Consider the following 21390-nt stretch of genomic DNA (forward strand, 5'->3'; position numbering starts at 1 on the left):
AATTCAATGTATTAAAGCCAATTTGGAAGAATCACCACCATCACATTTAAGTGTTCAAACAACCTATTCTTGCACTTCGACACTTTCTGAATTAGCCATGGTGTCTGAGGAATCGGTAAAGGAAATCATCATGAAATCACCATCTTCTTCATGCACGCTGGATCCAATACCAACATGGCTCCTTAAAAAATGTTTAAATGAGCTTGTTCCTATCATCACAAAAAACATCAACTTATCATTCCAGCAAGGTCAATTTCCTGATGTTTTAAAATCTGCACTCATCACACCACTCATCAAACAACCAAGCTTAGACTGTGAAACTCTGAAAAATTATCGTCCTGTGGCCAATCTCAAATTCCTCGCTAAAACTATTGAACGTGCATGTTCTTCACAAATACATAAGTATCTCACTTCACAAAATCTTCGCGGTAAAATGCAGTCGGCCTATAGATCTGATCACAGTATTGAGACATCGCTACTTCGTGTATATAATGACTTGTTGTTGGCAGTAGACAAATGAAAGGAAGCTGTTTTAATACTTCTAGATTACTCTGCTGCATTTGACACTATCAACCATGATATTTTTATTGACCGCCTTACCCAGAGATATGGTATTACTGGATCTGTATTAAACTGGTTTTCATCATACTTCAACAACCGCTCACAATTTGTTTCTATCAATAACACTATTTCTAAAGCTCATGTGCCAAAAGAGGGTGTTCCGCAAGGATCTGTGATTGGACCACTATCATTTAACATGTACACAGCCCCTCTGGAGGATGTCATTAATGCTCATGGCTTCAGTAAAATGATTTATGCCGATGACACTCAAATATATATTGTGCTCGATGAATGTGAACGTTCATATCATCTTCCAAAGCTTGAAAGATGTATAAACGACATTAAAACTTGGTCAAACATGAACGATTTAAAACTAAATGAGGACAAAACGGAAGTAATCCATATCACATCTCGTTTTAGACATAATTCACCTTTACCACCTGTTCAAATCTGTGACTCATTTATCCAACCTGTAAATAATGCTCGCAATCTTGGTGTAATTGTCCAGAATGATCTGAGAATGGATTCTTTTGTTAGTAACATTTGTCGCTCAGCATCTTTTGCTCTGTATAAAATTGGCCAGATCAGAAAATATCTTGATAAAAATTGTACTGAAATGCTTGTTCACGCTTTTATTACATGTCGCCTTGACCAATGCAATAGTCTTCTTTACGGTTTACCCGACTCACAGATCTCCAAACTCCAACGAATAATTTCGCTTACTAAGAAACGTGATCACATTACTCCAATCATTCATGATTTACATTGGCTACCTGTGAAATACCGCATTATATACAAAGTTCTCCTCCTCACTTATAAATGTATCAATGGTCTTGCACCTGTCTATCTTCAAGAACTCATACAGCATTACACGCCTCCACGTAGTCTTCGATCGTCAACACAATTTCGTCTAACTAGCTCATCATTTTCTACTCAGTATGGTCATCGCTCATTTTCTATTGCTGCCTCTGAACTTTAGAACAGTTTACCATTACATGTAAAAAACTCTCAGACTGTTAATCAGTTTAAAACATCTCTGAAAACTTATTTATTTAAAATTGCATACTAATGTTTATTTCTTATTTGTTATGTTTTTGTCTATGTATAATTTGTTTAAGCGCTTAGGGACTTTGGTGTAAAGCGCTATATAAGCATGGTTTATTATTATTATTATTATTATTATTTGAAAATACCGATGCATTAATTGGTTACCCCAAATTAGATTAAATAAATAAATAAATAAATAAATAAATAAATAAATAAATAAATGAAAATCAATGCGAGCCAGCAATATCACTACTCTGCGGACCCGTGGCATTGTGTAATCAATGTCGGTAAGACATACCTAATGCTGACTTCAACATAATCCATGGCTTTGCCTGTGTTGTTGAATTGCAAGACTGAAGGTTTTCAAAGTGTCGCAAAAATTAATGTGGATGAGTTCGGGCTCGTCAGAATCGACGAGTGCCCCTAGATTTTAACCTCAAGGATTTTAACCTTATAAAAAACTCTTGCCGAATACTTTGCATATTACATTTTATGTTCGTAATTTTCTGATTTTTTTCGTTCAGGACCACCTGAGGAACCTACTCTGACAGGAAATGTTAATGATATGACTGAAGGAATATCTGAGCGTTTAGAATGTAAAGCACTAAATGGATTTCCTACCGGTGATTTGAATTGGTATATCAACGATCAAGAAATAACTGACAAGGATGTATTCAACAAACCTTCCACTAGCAGTCGCTATGACATCATAAGTAACATTACATTCAATCCAACCAAAGATCATAACGGTGGTCGTCTTAAATGTGACGTACTTCATGAAACCCTACAGCCGGGAGAAGAGAGGAGCGTGGTCCAGACCATTTATGTCAAATGTACGTACTGTAGTCATATTTAGTTGAGAGTGTATTGTGTCGTTTCGAAGCTGGAAATTGACGTTATTCGAAATGTTTGAAACAATACATTAGCTTGTCTTTCAATATTAGATCAAATACGACAAAAAATAATAATAATGAAATAACTGCAATACCCATTCCTAAAAGCCTGATGATAAATTGAAATAAATTATCAACATGTTATGTTATTTCTAACTTCTTTAACTTTAAAAATCTATATATTAATTTCAGTTTTGAAGAAAATAAAAAGCAATTTTAAACATTGATTCTCACTGGCGGACTCACTTGCCTGTAGCATTTTTATGATAAATATTTCTTACGTTTCATGATATTTTTGGATTGAAAGCGAAAGTGTAGAACAAGAGTATCAAAGTTATTTTATTGTTTCTTTGCTTGTTTTTAATTGTTTTAATTTGTCTCTGTTTATAGATTCTCCCCGTAATGTCTTCATTAATCAATCGCCTCCAAATCCAGTGGTAGAAAATACCCCGGTTACTCTACGCTGTACTGCGGATGCCAACCCTGTACCAGACCATTTTGTTTGGCTCAAAGGCGAAGCTGAAGTTGGGAACGATGGAAACGTACTACAATTTGCAAATATCAATCGGAACGACGAAGGCCAGTATAAATGCAAGGCTACCAATGGAATAGGGAATGAAGGGGTTTCCCCGGTTGCCATGGTAACAGTTCACTGTAGGTATACAAAATATCCTCCTTTATAATAATGTGCAATTTAATCTTAAATATTGCAAAAAATAAATGTTGTCATCCAAGAACTACATTGATCAGTTTTTAATAAGTTGTTGAATTTAGATCCCCCAGAGAATGTGATTTTGACTAAGTCTATTGAAGATCCAGTGCAAGAAGGGGAACGACTGGTATTAACATGTACATCAGGAGGAAAGCCATCTCCGAACACATTTTATTGGTTTCAAAATGATATGCCTCTACCTAATACCAATAGCAACCAACTTATACTAGAAAGCATCAATAAGGAGCAGGCAAGCGTGTACAAATGTGAAGCGGAAAACGGAGTTCCTGAAAACGTGCAATCGAACGAAGTTGACGTTATTGTGTATTGTAAGTTCGTCTTTCCGTTTAAAACGTTGTAATCGAATTGCGATAAAGTTAAATGAAAATAAATTAGATTGAAATGAAGAATACAATTAAGTCCGTCATGTGTGTAAACTTAGAAAAGAACAGGCTTAGTAAAATACCAAGTCGAAAAAGTGGATTTTATGATTACTTTCCCGGCGGCCAAATGGAAAATTCTGTGAAGCGTGCTCGGAAGATAATCCAATTCATCTGTAATTACTAGTAATTTGGCATGCTTGCACGCATAATACTTATACTTATTTGTACATGTATTTGTAATCATAGATTCACCAGAAATAACTACCGAAAAAACTATTCATTCGATTGATGAAGGAAAGGATGCTAGTCTTGAGTGCATCGGCATCGGGCATCCAGAGCCTACCCTTAAGTGGTACACGTCTGAAGGTATACCTATCAACTCTGGTGGAAAATAAGTATCATAGAAACAACACTTGGCTCTGGTCAGATAAATGGCACTTTAAAAATGTCGCTTCTGAATATACGTCAAGTGTCACGAGATGATTATGGCGTGTACGTCTGTAATGCAAGTAACTTCATTGGATACGATGTTCACACTATTAACCTTACGGGACTTGGTGAGTTAAAACATTGAAATATATAAATATATATCTGTATTAGGTTAACTGAAAGGGGCTTTGTTTGGTACTTTGTATTGTAACTCATTTAAAAAGTAATAAAACTTCGCGAGATATTGGGACAACTCCCGACAAAAGGAACTTGGAAAGCACCTGTGATCAAGATGGCATACCCTGCTATCGAAAGCTAAGAAACGTAAGTTTTAATCTCTGGATTTGTCTATCAAAAGTTGAATAAAAATCCCGACAGTTAGTTTGTCAAAATACCTCCAAATAACATGAAAATATGTACAATGTCCACAAATAGAATGACGATGAAAAAGTATTCAGTGTGTTGCTGTACAATGACACCTTGCTTTTAAAGGTTTACCTTTGTCTGTGTAATAACCGATTCCTTTCTCAATGGTGTGTAATATTGGAGCGACAATTGCCTCTGTTCACAGATGGGGATGGCGTTCTTGATATTAACCCGGGTAAAACTATGCGTAACTTATATTACGATATTACCCAAGCCCTTTAGTTCAGTTATTGTGTTGAAACCACTCTGGTTAACACAATCTGAGCAATTTTGTAATTTTACCCCTGTAAAGCAAAGGTTTTTGTAGTAATCGCCATACCTTAAAATCCCTATGTACAAACTCTTGTGATTTCTGAAAATGAACGTCTATATCACTTATCCGCCTCTTTATATCGTAGAAACCAGTGACGATATACCAGTGAATTCCTTTTATTCTCTCCCCTTTTACCAGCTAAGCCATTTCCCCAAATGATGTCAGAATAGTCACAGGCGAATCTAAAACTACCACCTTAACAGTAAGATGGACCAGGGGTCATAACGGAGGGGTTAATCAGTGGTTTATCATCAAGTACTATAAGGACGAGGAAAACGAGGAAGAATTATATTCTGGTACAGTGAAAGAAACCTCTGACGTCGATTACAAGTATCAGATCAATGGTCTGACATCTGGAATCGCATATTATATCAGAGTGATTAGTGGAAACATAATCGGAAATAACACTAGCCAGGAGTCACCTCGCGCAAGAGGAATTACATTACGTAAGTAATCGTCAGTCGTTTTGTATATATCTGATATATATTTTAACATTTCTTCGTTCTACTGTTTGAATTTCTTCAGCCGTTCTATTTGTTCTTCCAATGAACATAAAGGTAGTGTAAGTTTCGAAACTGTCAATTTTCATTTTTGAAGCTGTTGTTGAATTGATTTAAGGGGATACTACACCCCTGGCCAATTTTGTGCCTATTTTTACATTTTTCTCAAAAATTATAGCGCATTGGTGACAGGTAAGATATGTATATTATAGGGGCAAAGACTACAACTACTGCACTGAAAATTCAGCAACTCAAGGCAAGTAGTTATTGATTTATTGATCAAATATTGGTTTTCCTCTTTTTTACTGTAACTCCACAACTGTTGTCTGTGCTGAAATAAAATTTCCAGTGCAGTAGTTGTAGTCTTTGCCCCTATAATATACATATCTTACTTGTCACCAATGCGCTATATTTTTTGAGAAAAATGCAAAAATAGGCACAAAACTGGGCAGGGGTGTAGTATCCCCTTAAATTGTCCTGCCCTCTCGTCTCCCTGTAACGTTACTACGCAACAATGGATATTTCTTTTTCTACTAATTTTGTCATTCTGTAATCGTCTTCTTTTTTACAGCCGTTTCTCCAAAGGAATTGGGTAAGGATTACAATAATAAAGTTTAAGGCAGCATAATAGTCCATTGTTAATCCGAACTAATTTTTATGCCAACTAAATTTAGCCAAGACCCTGTGACTTGCACGGAGCAATTCCGTAATATATCTGTTCCACCTATATTTACCAACAACTACTTTTTAATGTTATGGTCGATTCGTAAGAACGTTAATAAAAGTTAGCAACAGAAAGTTGATTGAAGTAATGATACCCCTCGTAAAAGTCGAAGGTCTTAGCCTTATTAAGTTAAGCATGCTAAATTCGTTGAATCGAATGACACGGAATAAACTTAACTTTAAGTAATGAATAAAAAAGCTTCGGAGTTATGATCTTATTCTACAGGTGTAACAATGGAATATGTGCAAAAAGCACAGACGCTTTCAGTCGGCAACTTGCCGGAATACAGCGATGAGTCTCACTGTCTGCAATTACAACTTCATCAAGGAGACATGATTTGGTATAATTGGACTTGTATCTTTGAGAATCAAGATAAGCTAAACGTACCCGATGGAGTTGTTGAAGTTCAGGCAACGTACTGTGTAGAATCAGTTTGCGGGGATGCAAGTAAAGCTACAAGTGAGTATGAAATGATAATTAATCTATATAGTATACAGATATCGAATGGTAAGAATATTTTCATGAGGTGAAATATTGACTGTACCATTCGACGACGCTTTGCCGAGTTGAATTGAATGGAGCAGTTTATAGCTTTTATCATTCATCGAATGAAAAAATTCTTTATATTGAACCAATAACACATTCTAAATTTGTAAAAATATCACAACTATAATATATTTTAGAAACAACCCACGCACATAATATTTGCCGTGTCGAGGTGTTCATTGCGCGCTATTCGTCCGCGTTTGTTATCGCTGCCATGGTAGCTCCCCGTGATTGCAGTGGAAAATTGAATATTGCAATCGTGTGGAGTGCAATAGTCCGAGCTCAAAGGTCAGGTCAAATTTAAAGTTGTTCCAATCGAGCTGTAACTTGCAGAAAATGATTCCTGACACTTCAGGAGTATGAAACCGCAAAGGTCATCCGAGGTCAAAGGTAAAATCAAATTTGAAGTTGCTCTGATCGGGCTCTTACTTGCAGAAAATGAAGAGCTTTGTTTCAAAACCCCTTACATCCACTTGCCCAATTTTGAGAACACGTCAAAAAATCATCAAAAAATCACTGATATAAGGGAGTTTTCAACAAAAGCAGTTTCTGGCGGGATGCTTGGGTAGAATGAGCATCCCGCCAAAAACTGCTTTTGTTGAAAACCCCCTTATATCAGTGATTTTTTTGATGATTTTTTTATGTGTTCTCAAAATTGGGTGTGTAAGGGGTTTTGAAACAAAGCTCTTCATTAATGATCCCTGAGTATGAAACAGTAAAGTTCATCATCATCATCATCATCATCAACAACAACAACATCATCACCTTCGTGGTATTTTTATCATGGTTACGGACTGTATTTTATATTTTAGAATAATGCCATCTTCAACATTATCATTATCGTCATCATCGACATCATTGTACTCATCTTCATCGACATCATCATCATCATCATCATCATCATCATCATCATCATCATCATCATCATCATCATCATCATCATCATCATCATCCACACTATCATAATCATCGTCGTCATCATTCTTATATTTTAGTATTATCTTTTTCTTGCATTTTAGGCGATTCTCCACCAACAGACTTTCCAAAACCAAGTAACATCGGAGCTATAATTGGTAGTACGATGGGTGTAATTATTGTTATACTTTTTGCTATAATCGTCGCACTCGCTTACCTCTTACGTAAGCAACGTAATGGGAGATCTCAGGGGAAATCTATAGGTATGACCCACTTTTTTACTTTAAACATGAAAAAAGGTTAGATAAATCTAAATAAAAAAATCTAAATCTCAAAAACGAGGTACGCGACATCCACTCTACACTTTCTCGACCTAATGGGGCATTGGAAATATAATAATGTCACCATTTTCAAACTTGTTGTATTGCGTAAGAAGTTATTTACATTATATTTACCACAACAAATATTAATTTCCGGGAATGTTATGTGTATATTTGAACCATTCAGTCATTTAAGTATTAAAGCAACAGCATGTTGTCCTTGCTGCTCCGCGACTATTGTCATAATTATATTTTTCATTAATTTGTTGTTGTTGTTGTTATTATTATTATTGTTATTATTATTATTATTATTATTATTATTATTATTATTATTATTATTATTATTATTATTATTATTATTATTATTATTATTATTATTATTATCATCATCATCATTATCTATTTACAGATCATGAACTGGATACTGGATCAACGAAGTGAGTTACTTGATCATGTTGATAAAATAGTTTCTAACACTCATAATACTGTTCAAAACATATTTTTAAATATTTTAACAACTTATTTCGATTTCAGAAATTTTACTTCCAACCAAAAACAACATAAAGACATCAACCTCAGGGTGGTAAATTCTTGAACAACAACTGGTTGTATAAAATTATTTTTATCTTTATTTTTTTATCTTAGATTTCACCTTACAGATACAGAAATAGCGTCGTCGATCGAAAACAAAGCACATAGTGCAGTCAATTCTGGATTTGTAGGTAGGTTAAAATCGTTTGCAGAATGACTATGCATCTAGCAGTAAAATAAGTCTCAAACATTTTTACTGGACCCTACTTCTGTGACTTTTATGTATAGACACATAACAGAAGAACTCGTTTCAAACTTTTGCATTCTTTTAGCCTTCAGTGGCTTTTTATTTGACATAATCAGACATGTATGGCTGTTGCAGATTTTTTTTATTCTTTGATGGTAACAATTGTTGCCGTTGACAGAAATAAGGTTTTTATCAATATCATTTGCAAATTTTGACTTTATTTACATGTGTTGTTTTACGTCAATTAAACATTGCAAACATTATTTTACACATAACCAGTGATAACCACTCACCCGATTGACTTTAAATTTTACATGAAGGTTGAGAATAAAATTATCAGAAAATGTTTGAAGAGAAATTTCAAGATTTTTTTCTTTTATTTTCAGAGACGGATTTGGATTTGAATGATCGGGTAAAGGAACCATATGTCAATTATCTATTAAAACAATTCATATTTCCGAGAGAAAATTTGCACATTCAAAACGAACTTGGTCATGGGGAATTCGGGAGAGTACTACTAGGCATGGCTACGGGAATAGTGTCGGGAGAAAGGGAAACTAAGGTTGCTGTTAAGACGCTTAAACGTGAGTCTTTGATTACATTGTATTGACTACATTTCTATCTGTGACTCATTCCCACGAATGCTATAAATATCAGTTATGTTTAAAATGGCCTAATTATTGAAATGTTTGTTAATTATAGTGACGAAGTCTAATTTTAATTGTTTATTAATAACATTATATATTTTTATATCCTTCTAAAGACAATGCCAATGATGAAGCCAAACAGCAGTTAGTGAAGGAATTCAATCAGATGAAATCACTTATGCCAGCACTCGTAAAACAAAAGAACCGAAATGTGATTCGACTGCTTGGTGGATGCATGGGTGAAGGTATTGATATCTTATCCTCATGGTGTTGTTTTGATCATAATATCCTCTTTATAATTTTTGCTGTTTATAATAATTATATCCAATTGTTTCTGTCCGGTGTTCTTCCTATTATTAACTTAGGCCTATAATACGTAGGTCAAATTGCGTATGTTCTTTTTACCATATCTACGTTTGTTAGACACATTCCGGCTGTACTGTAACTCAAACATGATGGATGTAAATGTCATTATTTAACAATAAATATTATGTGCTGTAAATTTAGATCCTCTATACGTGATACTAGAATATATGAAAAATGGCAACCTCAAGACTTTGCTCCGTGAAAGTAGAACTATTGGAGATGGCACCTATGGCAACCTCTTTGCTGGTAGTAAATCTTTTACACCAACACAACTGATGGGATTTGCGCACCAGGTCGCTAACGGGATGGCTTTTCTATCACGGCAAAGGGTAAAAGTTTTATAACATGTATAATAATAAAAACATACAATGAAAATTAAATACAAACATTTTTTGGTCTGTTGATACACTTTTAATGGTTATTTTTCAAAACATTTCTCAAGCGTCAACGCATTTTAAGGCCAATGAAAAAACTTATTTATTTCCTTTTCCAATTTAAAAATGGATTTTGTTTGTTCGTTCGTCAGTTTGGACTAAATTATTAATATTCACGATTCTTAAAAAGGAATATGTGAATAAGATTTTTGTTGTTATTACTTACTTTGTAACTGATGGCATAACATTTGCATTATCTTTCAGTGCATTCATCGAGATCTCGCAGCTCGAAATGTTCTTTTGAATGAATCATTCGAATGCAAAGTGTCTGACTTTGGTTTGGCCGAAGACGTCATGAATGGGGAGGTGTATCGTCGGCAAAATGAGGTGAATCTTATTTGGATATATTAATTCTGAAATGTTTAATTATATTAAACTACTTTGTATGTTATACCTTCAGTTTCCATCTTAGAAAAACTTAAACATTTGATTCATAATGTCAGTGGCATTTTTGATCGGGTTTTACATTAATTTTGTATTCATTTATGATCTCATTTCAGTGTCGTCTGTGTCGTCTGCCAATACGTTGGATGGCAATCGAGTCAGTCCTCGGTGATGTGCACACTACAGAAAGTGACGTGTGGTCTTTTGGTGTATTGCTGTGGGAGATTGTTACGCTTGGTAAAGATTGATATGTCTGTACTTTTTTTTTTCTTTTTACTTTTTCTTTTCTTTTCTTTTTTGCTAATATTATCGCTGACACATAAATAGGTTCCCACTGTTTACACGAATTCTTCAAAAGTTCAACGTTGATTCAACTTTACTGACTTTGCTCCGCGACTCTTGGTCCTGTAACTTTAGAACCATTTCGTACCAATTGACCCGATATATAGGCCTCACTGCGTATAAAGAGTGTTCTACTTGCTTTACTTAGCTCATTTTGTTTAATATCCGAAATAACTGTAATTCAGAATAAAACACAAAAACACCCCATTCATTCAATATTGAGTGGTAGTTAACTTATTTTCCAATTAAGAGAGGGTTAAATGATTTTGTTATAACATTATTTCTATAACTTTACACACATGTATTTCTTAAGGCTCAAGACCATATCCAAAGTTGAAAGGCGATGATATTCGGAAACTTCTGAAGAATGGACAGAGAATGCCGCGGCCTAAACACTGCAGTGAACAATTGTACGTAGTGTACTAGTGTTTTTATATATAGTAACAACAGTATTAAAAATCTTTGCATCAAGTTTTACACAATGTTTTATATCATATAACCTGACATTTAAACATTTCTGTTAACCTTTTGCGAATGTTTCATCTATCAAAATCAGGCCAAGATTGATGGGATACATCGAAATCTTGATTGATGAGAAACTCTAAAAATAGTTGTCATCAGAAAAAAATTATACAATGTATTGTGGATTGTGTAACCTAATCCGCAATAACCCAATAATGTACTCTTAATTCTTTTTCTTGCTCCAGATATAACATCATGTTGGCGTGTTGGGAAAAGGAACCCTCTCAGCGACCGTCATTTGAACAGCTGATGAAACTTCTCGATGAAATCTTAGAGGGGCAGAATGTAAGTATGAAAATCTCTTTTGATATTGGCATTATTAAATAAGGCCAATTTGCGACTAAATATTGTAAAATAACTTTTGGCCTTATTTTGTAAATAATTAAAACAATTAAAGTCAACATCACAAAAAAAATGTAACACGCTTCCTGGAATGTAGCGCCTAGGTTACAAAAAAAACCTTTAAAAGTCAAATTTGAGAATTTTCATTTTTCTATAGTGTGTTTATAAAAACAAAAACAATTGAGGCAAAATTGTGTTTATATTTAGATTCCTTGACTGACTAATTCCCGGGGACTTTCCAAGAATATGTACTTTTATATATTTAAAAGAAGTTACATCACTTTTAATTAATGCATTTCTAATAGTCCACAATCCCTTTAATAAATAAAAGCAGATACATTTCATAACATTCATTTAAAAGCTCACATGCAAATCTTATTACGCATAATTAACTATGGCTTCGAAGCCTTCGATATACATACAATGGACTTTTTGAACCTGTTTGAGATACTTTCAATTTCAATTAACTAGTACTGATAATTGAAATAAAAGAGATGCATTGGATGCGACATAGTTCGAAACAAACTTTACTTTCTAAACAACATATAAAGCATAACCTACGATTCCCAAAACTGATCAATGGTCTGTTTTCCCATGCAGGGCTACCTGTCATTGGCTGACTTTGAGACAAAGTTGTATGAGGACGTCTCTTTACCAGCTCCCAACGAAAAAGTGTAGAAGAGTCGACTGGAGCCAGCTTAACGACTACAAAAAGATAGCGACGTACAAACGCTCTATCGTGTTATTTAAAAATATATATAAAACGTTCACTGTCAATATAATACTAGTATAGTCTGTCCACATAGAAGTACAAAGTAAATAGACCTCGGAAACTGAAGTATGAAAATAATTATTTCAGCGCAATGCTTCTTTGGCGCGCCAACTGCTGCGTGATTTGTACACCACGCTCTTTACGCGTCGCGTCGCGCTCGCGTGTGACGCAAAGCATCGACCCCCGATGCCACAGATTTGGTTTGTACTTCTAAGTGGACAGACTGTAGTGCGATCACTGAGTGTTTAGCAAAAAGATATTTAGATCTAAATGAGTAGATATTAGATAAGCACAAATCCAATATTTTAGTTAAATTACAAAGCATTAGCCGGGAGCATTAGTACGCCGAAATTCAGCAGCATTTGAAAGGGGCGTCGGTGTCAGCTGTAATTACGGTGTAAAAAGAATATGCGCTTTTCATACGAATATTTCAAGATTTAGGTTTACCAAACGTTTAAAGCATTTTGGTACCAATGAATTGTAAATAATTTTACAACAATAAAATGTCTTTGAGTACAACGAGTGCTGGGCAAAAACGTGCTCATTTACCATTTACCCTAGACCTGTTCTGACGTATGACGTATAGTATAGCTTCATGGGTTCTTTTGTTTCATTTGTGCACCATTAGAAACTATGAAGTTTAGAATAAGAACCATATAGGTGATTATAGGCCATTAAACGGCGTAACAGTAAAATACATTGAATTAAAAAATAAGCAGTTCTAGTAAAATATCTAAATCAATGATCAGTATAGAAACAAATATAAATTAGCTGGAAAAGAATGTAAATATCTCAATAAATATATAACAGAAATCGTTTTAATGCAATTTTAGAGTAAATTAAATAGAATCAATCAAAATGGTATGTAATGTAACTTATATCATGATATAGTCTTGTAATATTATAGTTACTTAAACTACATAATGTAGGCTTTTAAGGAACAAATAGAGATAATTTCTTTCTCGCTCTCTATTTCTCTTTCTATATGTCTTTCCCCAGCTTCTCTCTCCCTCTCCGCCTCCCCCTTTCTCTTCGCTCCCCTCCCCCCCCTCTCTCTCTCTCTCCCCTCTATCTGATTTTCCCCTCTCCCTTCTCTTCGCTCCCCCCCCCCTCTCCCCGAATAATCGACCTCCCTGTGTCACCTCTTTAATAGTCTGTAAACTTCTCTGTTTCTCGCTCTTTACCTGCTCATCCATTGTCTTTCGCTCATCATTATACTCAGAATACACTGTGAACTAAATAGATCTTTTTGGAAAGATGTAATAATACATGGATATGAATTAAAAACTGAAATTACAAATGTAGTGTTATGCTTATTTATGTGTCCGATTTGTGTTTGTTCATGTTGTTTACACAACTAACACATATAGTTGTCCCATTTTTTCAACTACTTACAACGTGTGTCAAATATAACACATAATTGTCCCAAAATAAAACAAATACATACAACGCTTGAGTACAATAAGCAGGGCGGGAAGCAGGGCCGGATTTACCCTTTTTAGGGCTCTGGGTGAAGCCATAATTTGCAGGACCCCCAGAGGGGGTGCACCGCTCAGTCCGACACGCCGCTAGTTCGACACGCCGCTAGTCCGACACGCCGTTAGTCCAACACGCCGCTAGTTCGACAACACAAATTCCCTATACTTAGAGGTGCGTCAGTCCGTAAATGAAAAGCATGGCGCTAGTCCGAAAATGAAAACCACTGCAACAGTCCGACACGCCGCTAGTCCGAATCTGAAAACACAGTTTTCAGTCCGACACGCCGCTAGTCCGAATATGGAAAACACTGCGTTAGTCCGAATATTAGACTAGCGCAGTGTAATTAAAATTCGGACTAATTAAAATACGGACTACCGCAGTGTTTTTTAGATTTGGACTAGCGCAGTGTCGACAGAAAAGGTGTTTTCCAGATTCGGATTAGCGCAGTGGTTTTCAATTTCGGACTAGCGCAGTGGTTTTCATTTTCAGACTAGCGGCGTGTCGGACTGGCAGAGTGTATTTTAGATTCGGACTAGCGGCGTGTCGGACTGGTGCAGTACATTTCAGATTCGGACTAGCGGCGTGTCGGACTATCGGAGTGTCGGACTAGCGGCGTATGGGACTAACGCCCTGTACCCCCCCCCCCCCAGTCACCGTGAGAAAGGTATGATGTGCAGATTTTGCTCTCAAGTGGCCAAGTATACGTATACTATCGACAGTGGCGGCGCAAGCTTTAAATTGAATTTAGATGAAGACGAGCATATATTGTTCAGATTTTACAATTAATATAAAAAAAGACTATTTAAACCACAAAATGACATAAAATTGCTATATAAAGGGCTAGCTAGTGCACACGAAGCGCGCAAAATTTTGGGCATTTTTCGGATGCGCAGTGCAAGCTTGGTGGGCCCGGGCCCACCTGGCCCAATGGTAAATCCGGACCTGACAATAAGTGTTAGTTAAGAAACGTTATGCAAGTAACATTTAGTTGTCCCAAATATACACATACAACGCTCGTGTAAAAGTAGCGTTAGTTAATAACACCTTCAGAGCTAACACTTAGTTGTCCCAAAATACAAGCACGTCGACGTGGTTTTTATTTGAGAAATCATGAAAAAATATATATTTTCAGCAAAGAATCAATTGCATTTTTTTCTTGTAAACTATTGACTCCCTCTTTTCGACAAAAATCCCCACCGATAGACCCCTTGTTTCGTACTCCAGTAGGCAAGGGTATTTACGTCACTTTCATATTCGAGTATGCTTCCCCATTCTACCTTTATGTAGGCGTTATCACGAATTCTAAAGTTTGGGTTTTGGGTTAGTATTAGGGATGCTTAAATAATGTTTACAAATTAGGTCTCTATAGTGTATTTACAAACATATAAGGCCAAAAATGTGTTTTTGAGATTCATTATACTTCCATGGCACAAATTCAAACTTTTAAATGTTCCACACTATTCCATCTAGGTCAAAGGTCATTTCATACAATATCGATTTTTGCTTTTGATTTATTGTCTCCATAATTTTGGCCTGTGGTGCTCATACAGGGTGTCCCAGAAGAAAATACCGGGTGAATGAATTTGGACATAAGTCGAGAAATAGACATTGGAATCAAAAAATTTAATATGTAGCACGTAGCTCATATTATCGTGCATCATATACGCAAATTTTATTTGATTCGTTTGACTGGTTGCGAAGAAAAATAACGATTACATAATGTGCGCATCAATGCAGTTCATTCCAAGTTCGATCAACAGGCGCTTTTTGATACTCGCCCACCCCTTCCTAAAGTTTGTGTATCTCATTAAATTTAGTCCCCAATATCTATTTTATATTCCACCGGTGTTTTTGTTATTCATGCTTTCACTGAAGATGACAAACAGCTTGTCCGAGAAAACTTTGATTTCTGCAATTGGAAGCTTCCCATTTTTGATTTTTTTTATGTTGTGCAAATATGTTATATTTTCATTTTCCACTTGAGCCAAGAATGACATTGATCAAGTGCTTACAGCTTTACGTTATTTTTGATACCATGCAACATTATGTTGAAGTTTAAAAGACGATTGCCATTCTATTTCAAAAACGTTAATATTAATGTGTGCGAGAAACTTTTTTAGCCAGCCGGAATTCTTTATGCAATAATTCTTTATACCACTAATTATATCAACATTAACGCAAAAAGGTTTTACAAGTACTGAGCATCATCTTACATGCAAGCTTTCATTTTCAATATTGTGCAGTTTTTCAAATTTGAACAAAACCTAATTAAATGTTTGCAAGAAACAGGTTGTTTAAATAAAAAGAAAAGGATTCACCGAACAAAATATAAAGCCCATTGACAGTTAACCACTAGTGCGCATTGTGTTGTACTTGAATGATCTTTCTTTCAAACTTGGAATGAAGTGAATTGACCGGGGAATTGACGTTACTCATTTCTTCGCAATCATTCAACCGATACAAGTACAAGTAGCATATAAGATGTATTAAGATGGGCTACACACTGGATTTTAAATGTTTGGATTCTTATGCCTATTTCTCGGCTTATGTCCAAATTTATTCACCCGGTCATTTTTTCTTGGACACCCAGAAAGTGGCTTCTGTAAGAGGGTTCCTTCCAGGATCTGTGTTGCAAAACAAAATAAATTAACATGTTTCAGGCAGCGCTCCTCCATTGAAACTACGCGTTGTCAACGCTTTTTAAGGGTTGCGGTTTTTGTTTTCTACTCTTCTTGATTTCCATTTTTTTAATATAATATTTGAATGTTGCTCCTAAGTTCATGCAAAAACATGGTGTCACTGCCAATGTCAAAACCTTTCCATAAAGTTGGCGGAACGTCGTCGTAGTTCATCAACTTAGGGAAAACCAAAAGACTAAAGTTTGTAAAAAGGTATTTGTAAATATTTATTTTTGTGACAAATATATTGCTAGAATATTTTTTAAACTTGTGTGATTTTGCATTTTTGGCCATCATAATGGTACACATTATAGTATGTCATTCATGTTGGATCACGGAGGAAGTAGAAACGACCGGTTGAGATCATTGAACGCATAAACAGCTGTTTATTTGTATAAACCACCGACCGGTTTTAATGTTGTATAGTGTTATGCGTGTTTGACAGAGAACATGTTAAAAAGAAACATGTTTTTCCTTAAAACGTCTCACGACACGACACCCAAACAAACGCTTCGTAGCATCAAATTGTGCAGACCAATATTCCTCACGAACAAACGAGTTGCAGCAAGCGTATTTTTGTATTTTACCTTACAATCGATAGCACGTAAGTATAATTGAAAAATACAATTAGGTATGTCACGTGACGTTATCATTGTTATATTATGCTCTATGCGTACGGTCTTTTAGTGTATCATACTTCTAATAACACCGGCTCTGTTTAAATGAAGCCCCTAAAGTCAGGTGGGTGGTAAAGAAGTGTACATCGACAGCTAAAGCATGCTTTATAGGTCTGACACCCGCACAAACACACCATTAGGATACGTGAAAACAATGGTATCACTTTCTCAATTGGTGCGTTAAGTTACACATAACCTTCTACACGTCACTAATTGACAGGTAAGAGTTAATATGCTATCGGGCATGGCGGGCCAGTTACCAATTTGATGGTGGAACCCTTTTGTACCACTTTTATTAATAGCCTGTCGGCAAATCAATTTGACACAAGGGATCAACGTGTTACGTAATCTAATTCCTCTCCAGGTATATATTAAATCTCCTTGCCAAATAATATCAGACAAGGATATCTGTCAACAGGAAAGATACCAACAAATGTTATGCAAATTCCAAGCTAGTTTGTAATATACTTTTTTTCTAAATCCTAATGATGAGAGAAATACATTGGTATGGTTTTTACCCGGATTCAACCAACTTTGACATTTGAGCCATGCATACGTATTTTTGTTTATGCAAATTAGCATTTTCCACCACTTTTTTGTTGTTGTTGGGGAGGTCTTATGGAGATACTTACAACAAAATAAATTTATGTTCCAATTTAGTCTAGGTCAAACTATAGATAACTAGTCTATTAGCATATAGACGGTTAGCCAGTGTACCTAATGCAGGGTGTCACAAAAGTCGCGATACCATTTCATAACTTCATAAATAATAAATGACTAACAAATCATCAAATCTCTAACTTATCGCAACATCAATTTTATTCAATCAATTAATCAATGATCTTGTTATTGTGATTCAACTGGATTACATGAGAGGGGGTTCCCATCTTTGATGAAATAGCTTTAAAATGTAAACAAATATCAAATTAACTTACTCATGGTACAGCCCAATATGATATCTTGAATATGAGGTACATTTTTAATAGTCTGGCATTTAGCAATAAAGAATCAAGTTTGATATCAAAGGAATTGTAAATGATTGTTCTATTTAAATATAACTAAACTCCTCAACAAAAGTTTGGAAAGTTTTTTCAAGCATCTATAGCACAGATTATTTGTAACATGTTCATGTCGTGTTGCATATCAATGTATAGCTACTTTATTCCTCTTTACAACCACGCCTGAGTACACGTCTTGTGAATGTAGTGGGGTCTCAAACAGATTGTGCTAAATTCACCATTATTCTGTACAGCCAGCTGCAATCCCATATCTTTACAATCTGGGACCTAATGCATCTTCCAAGATGACAACGATCGCCCCCACAGAGCCAGGGTAGTCAGCGACTACCTACAGAATAAGAGAGTAGAGAGAATGGAATGGTCTGCCATCAGCCCAGACCTCAACCCGATTGAACACTTGTGGGACCAGCTTGGTCGTGCTGTGCGTGGCAGAGTAACCAATGCAACCACATTGAATGACTTGCGACGAATCCTGGTTGAATAATGGAATGCCATCCCACAGCAACTTGTGACCAGACTAGCTGTTGTGGCTGCCTATGGTTTTTCCACCCGCTAATGAGGTTACTGACTGGTGTTGTTAGAGCACAGAATAGTGGTCAATTTGGCACATTCTGTTTGAGACCCCACTACATTCACAAGACGTGTACTCAGCCGTGAAAAAGGTGATTGTTTAAAATGTATTGTCGTTGTAAAGGAGAATAAAGTAGCTATCCATTGATATGCAACACAATATGAACATAGCACAAATAATCTGAAATAAAAATGCTTGAAAAAACTTTCCAAACTTTTGTTGAGGAGTTTATATATATAGTTTCTGATGCATACTTACAATAATTGTAACGAACGTTAAAAATAGTAGCATGACTACTGGGACACCCTACTAGTCTTAACTACTAGTTTTTGATTTTTACTCATGTTTACTGCTATCTCTGATTGAAACATTTTTCATTTCTTCTTCTATTTTATATTGCAAGTGCCCATTAGCTCAATTGGTTGTAATTACAGATAAAATTCTTTCTACTAGGTTCACAGGTAATCAACAGTTCTGTGACTTCTGAAGGAGGTAATTATATTTTACATGGCAGACCAGTTAAACTAAAATGTGAATATGTGGCTTACGATCTTGAACAAGGTGATGGAGTTGTAGGTATGTCTTGGGCCATGAATGAACCATCATGTAATAACCAGAATGCCATTGCATCATGGATCTATCCCCCGAATACCGACGTAGATTACCTATGTGAAGCCTATCAACCTCCAGGTTATATTATGACGTATGAGCATGGTTTACTGGCTGGATCTACCAATTTCACCATAGCAACTGCTGACATTAACAAAGATAATCGACGTTTTACGTGCAACCTAGCTACACAATATATAGCCAAAGGGGAAAGTATAGATATCAGAGTTAACAGTAAGATATCTATTAATATAATATACTAATAATTGTTATCATTATTGCAATTTAGAGGTTAATAACTGCGCATTGGTTATTTGGAGGGCGTTGTGAAAAATCTTGCCTGTTGGAAACGAGGGATGCAGCCCCGAGGGATATTCCGAGGTCCAAAGCAAAATGTTTAGATTTTTCACAATGCTAGACATATTACAGATACAAAGTTATTAACCTCATTGATAACCGTCACTTTCATTTCTTCATTTTACAAAATAACACACAATTTTCCTCAAAAAAACCATTTTTGCGTTTTTGCCTTTTCAAAAACCGATCAGGCTAAAACAGGACGACCACGCTATAATGCCATAGTTTACAATAAAGGGTATACAATACATGTCTTGGTACAAAATGTTTCAGTTTATTAATAATTCCAATATTTCTGGATATTGTCATTGAAACTCCCCCTATTTGGTCCTTCCATGTTAAGTTTTCATCAATTTCAGAAATTTGGTTTTATTTACTCTTGTTAAGCTTGTTCCATCCAGTTCAATATTTAGTGCTTCAAATAGTCTATTTGTTTGGTGTTGAGTTCCAAGTACCATATAGTTTGTTTTGCTCGCATTCAGCGAGAGCTTATTAGCTCGAAACCAATTTGTAACTTCCCTTAATTCGGAATTGATCAGATTTACTTTGGAGTTAATATTTTTATGTGAAAAAAGGATAGTAGTGTCGTCCGCAAAAAGTACGAAATCCAAAATTGATGAAGTATAAATAATATCATTGATGTACAAGATAAATAACAATGGCCCCAATATTGACCCTTGAGGAACACCGCACCTTACTTGTTTGAGTTCGGAGCTATGAGCGTTGTAATTAACAAATTGTTTCCTATTTGACAAATAGCTTCTAAACCAATCAAGTACAATTCCTCTGAAGCCATAATGTTCCAGCTTATAAAGTAATATATGATGGTCTATCGTGTCAAATGCTTTTGACAAATCTAGATAAATACCAACTGTAGTTTTGGATGGAGCTTTCTACTGCGCTGTTTATTTTGTCAACAAGTTCAGTAATAGCCATACCAGTTGAATGTTTTTTTCTAAAACCAAATTGTTTGTCATTAAGTATATTGTTTTTATCCATATAATTGACACATCTATTAAAAATAACTCTTTCCAAAATTTTGGAAAAACACGGAAGAATTAACACAGGTCGATAATTTGAATATAATTCTGGGTCTTCTTTTTTATAAATGGGTATTACCTTTGCAATATTTAAATGATCAGGGACTATACCAGTCGTTATTGATAAGTTCATAATCATAGCAAGAGGTATACTAACTTCCTTTGCAACCTTCTTTATAATAAAATTTCCAATGTCATCATAGCCAGGACTTTTTGATTGATCAAATTGGTTGATGATTTTGATAATTTCTTCCTCTAGTACAGGAGGTAAGTATACGCTGTTTTGTTTTGGATTCTCTAGATATTCATAGAAATGGTTACCATCATGTTTTATATCAGACGCAAGTTCTGGTCCAATATTAACAAAAAAATCATTAAATTTATTAGCTATGGTTTTGGGGTCAGTCGTTATATCGTTTGAGCAGTTTTTGAAGCATGACTGAACTTTAGAGACCTTTTTTTCGACCTAGTATACTATTAATAGTTGTCCAAGTTTTTTTAATATTGTCTTTCGCCTTCAGAAACTTATCATCATAATAATTTCTCTTAGATTTCCTTACCAAGGTATGCAATTTATTTCTGTATTCTTTAAATTTGGTGAACT

The 21390-nt window shown here is 35.3% G+C and overlaps 1 protein-coding gene across 1 annotated transcript in view; it reads left to right on the forward strand.

The window, feature by feature from the left end:
• LOC140169588 (uncharacterized) overlaps positions 1-13656 on the forward strand; it is a 56714-nt gene extending 43058 nt beyond the window's left edge. The window contains exons 5-22 of the mRNA XM_072192853.1: positions 2133-2441; positions 2892-3155; positions 3276-3542; positions 3843-3989; positions 4908-5210; positions 5836-5856; positions 6214-6447; positions 7554-7712; positions 8179-8206; positions 8415-8491; positions 8934-9131; positions 9311-9439; positions 9702-9889; positions 10199-10322; positions 10505-10615; positions 11034-11130; positions 11428-11527; positions 12185-13656. Of these exons, the coding sequence (XP_072048954.1) occupies positions 2133-2441; positions 2892-3155; positions 3276-3542; positions 3843-3989; positions 4908-5210; positions 5836-5856; positions 6214-6447; positions 7554-7712; positions 8179-8206; positions 8415-8491; positions 8934-9131; positions 9311-9439; positions 9702-9889; positions 10199-10322; positions 10505-10615; positions 11034-11130; positions 11428-11527; positions 12185-12262 (2834 nt within the window). The 3' untranslated portion in view covers positions 12263-13656. The remainder of the gene's footprint in view (positions 1-2132; positions 2442-2891; positions 3156-3275; positions 3543-3842; positions 3990-4907; positions 5211-5835; positions 5857-6213; positions 6448-7553; positions 7713-8178; positions 8207-8414; positions 8492-8933; positions 9132-9310; positions 9440-9701; positions 9890-10198; positions 10323-10504; positions 10616-11033; positions 11131-11427; positions 11528-12184) is intronic.
• The last annotated feature ends 7734 nt before the right edge of the window (positions 13657-21390 follow it).

The sequence above is a fragment of the Amphiura filiformis genome, chromosome 14, assembly GCF_039555335.1.
Source record: "Amphiura filiformis chromosome 14, Afil_fr2py, whole genome shotgun sequence".
NCBI classification, from domain to species: domain Eukaryota; kingdom Metazoa; phylum Echinodermata; class Ophiuroidea; order Amphilepidida; family Amphiuridae; genus Amphiura; species Amphiura filiformis.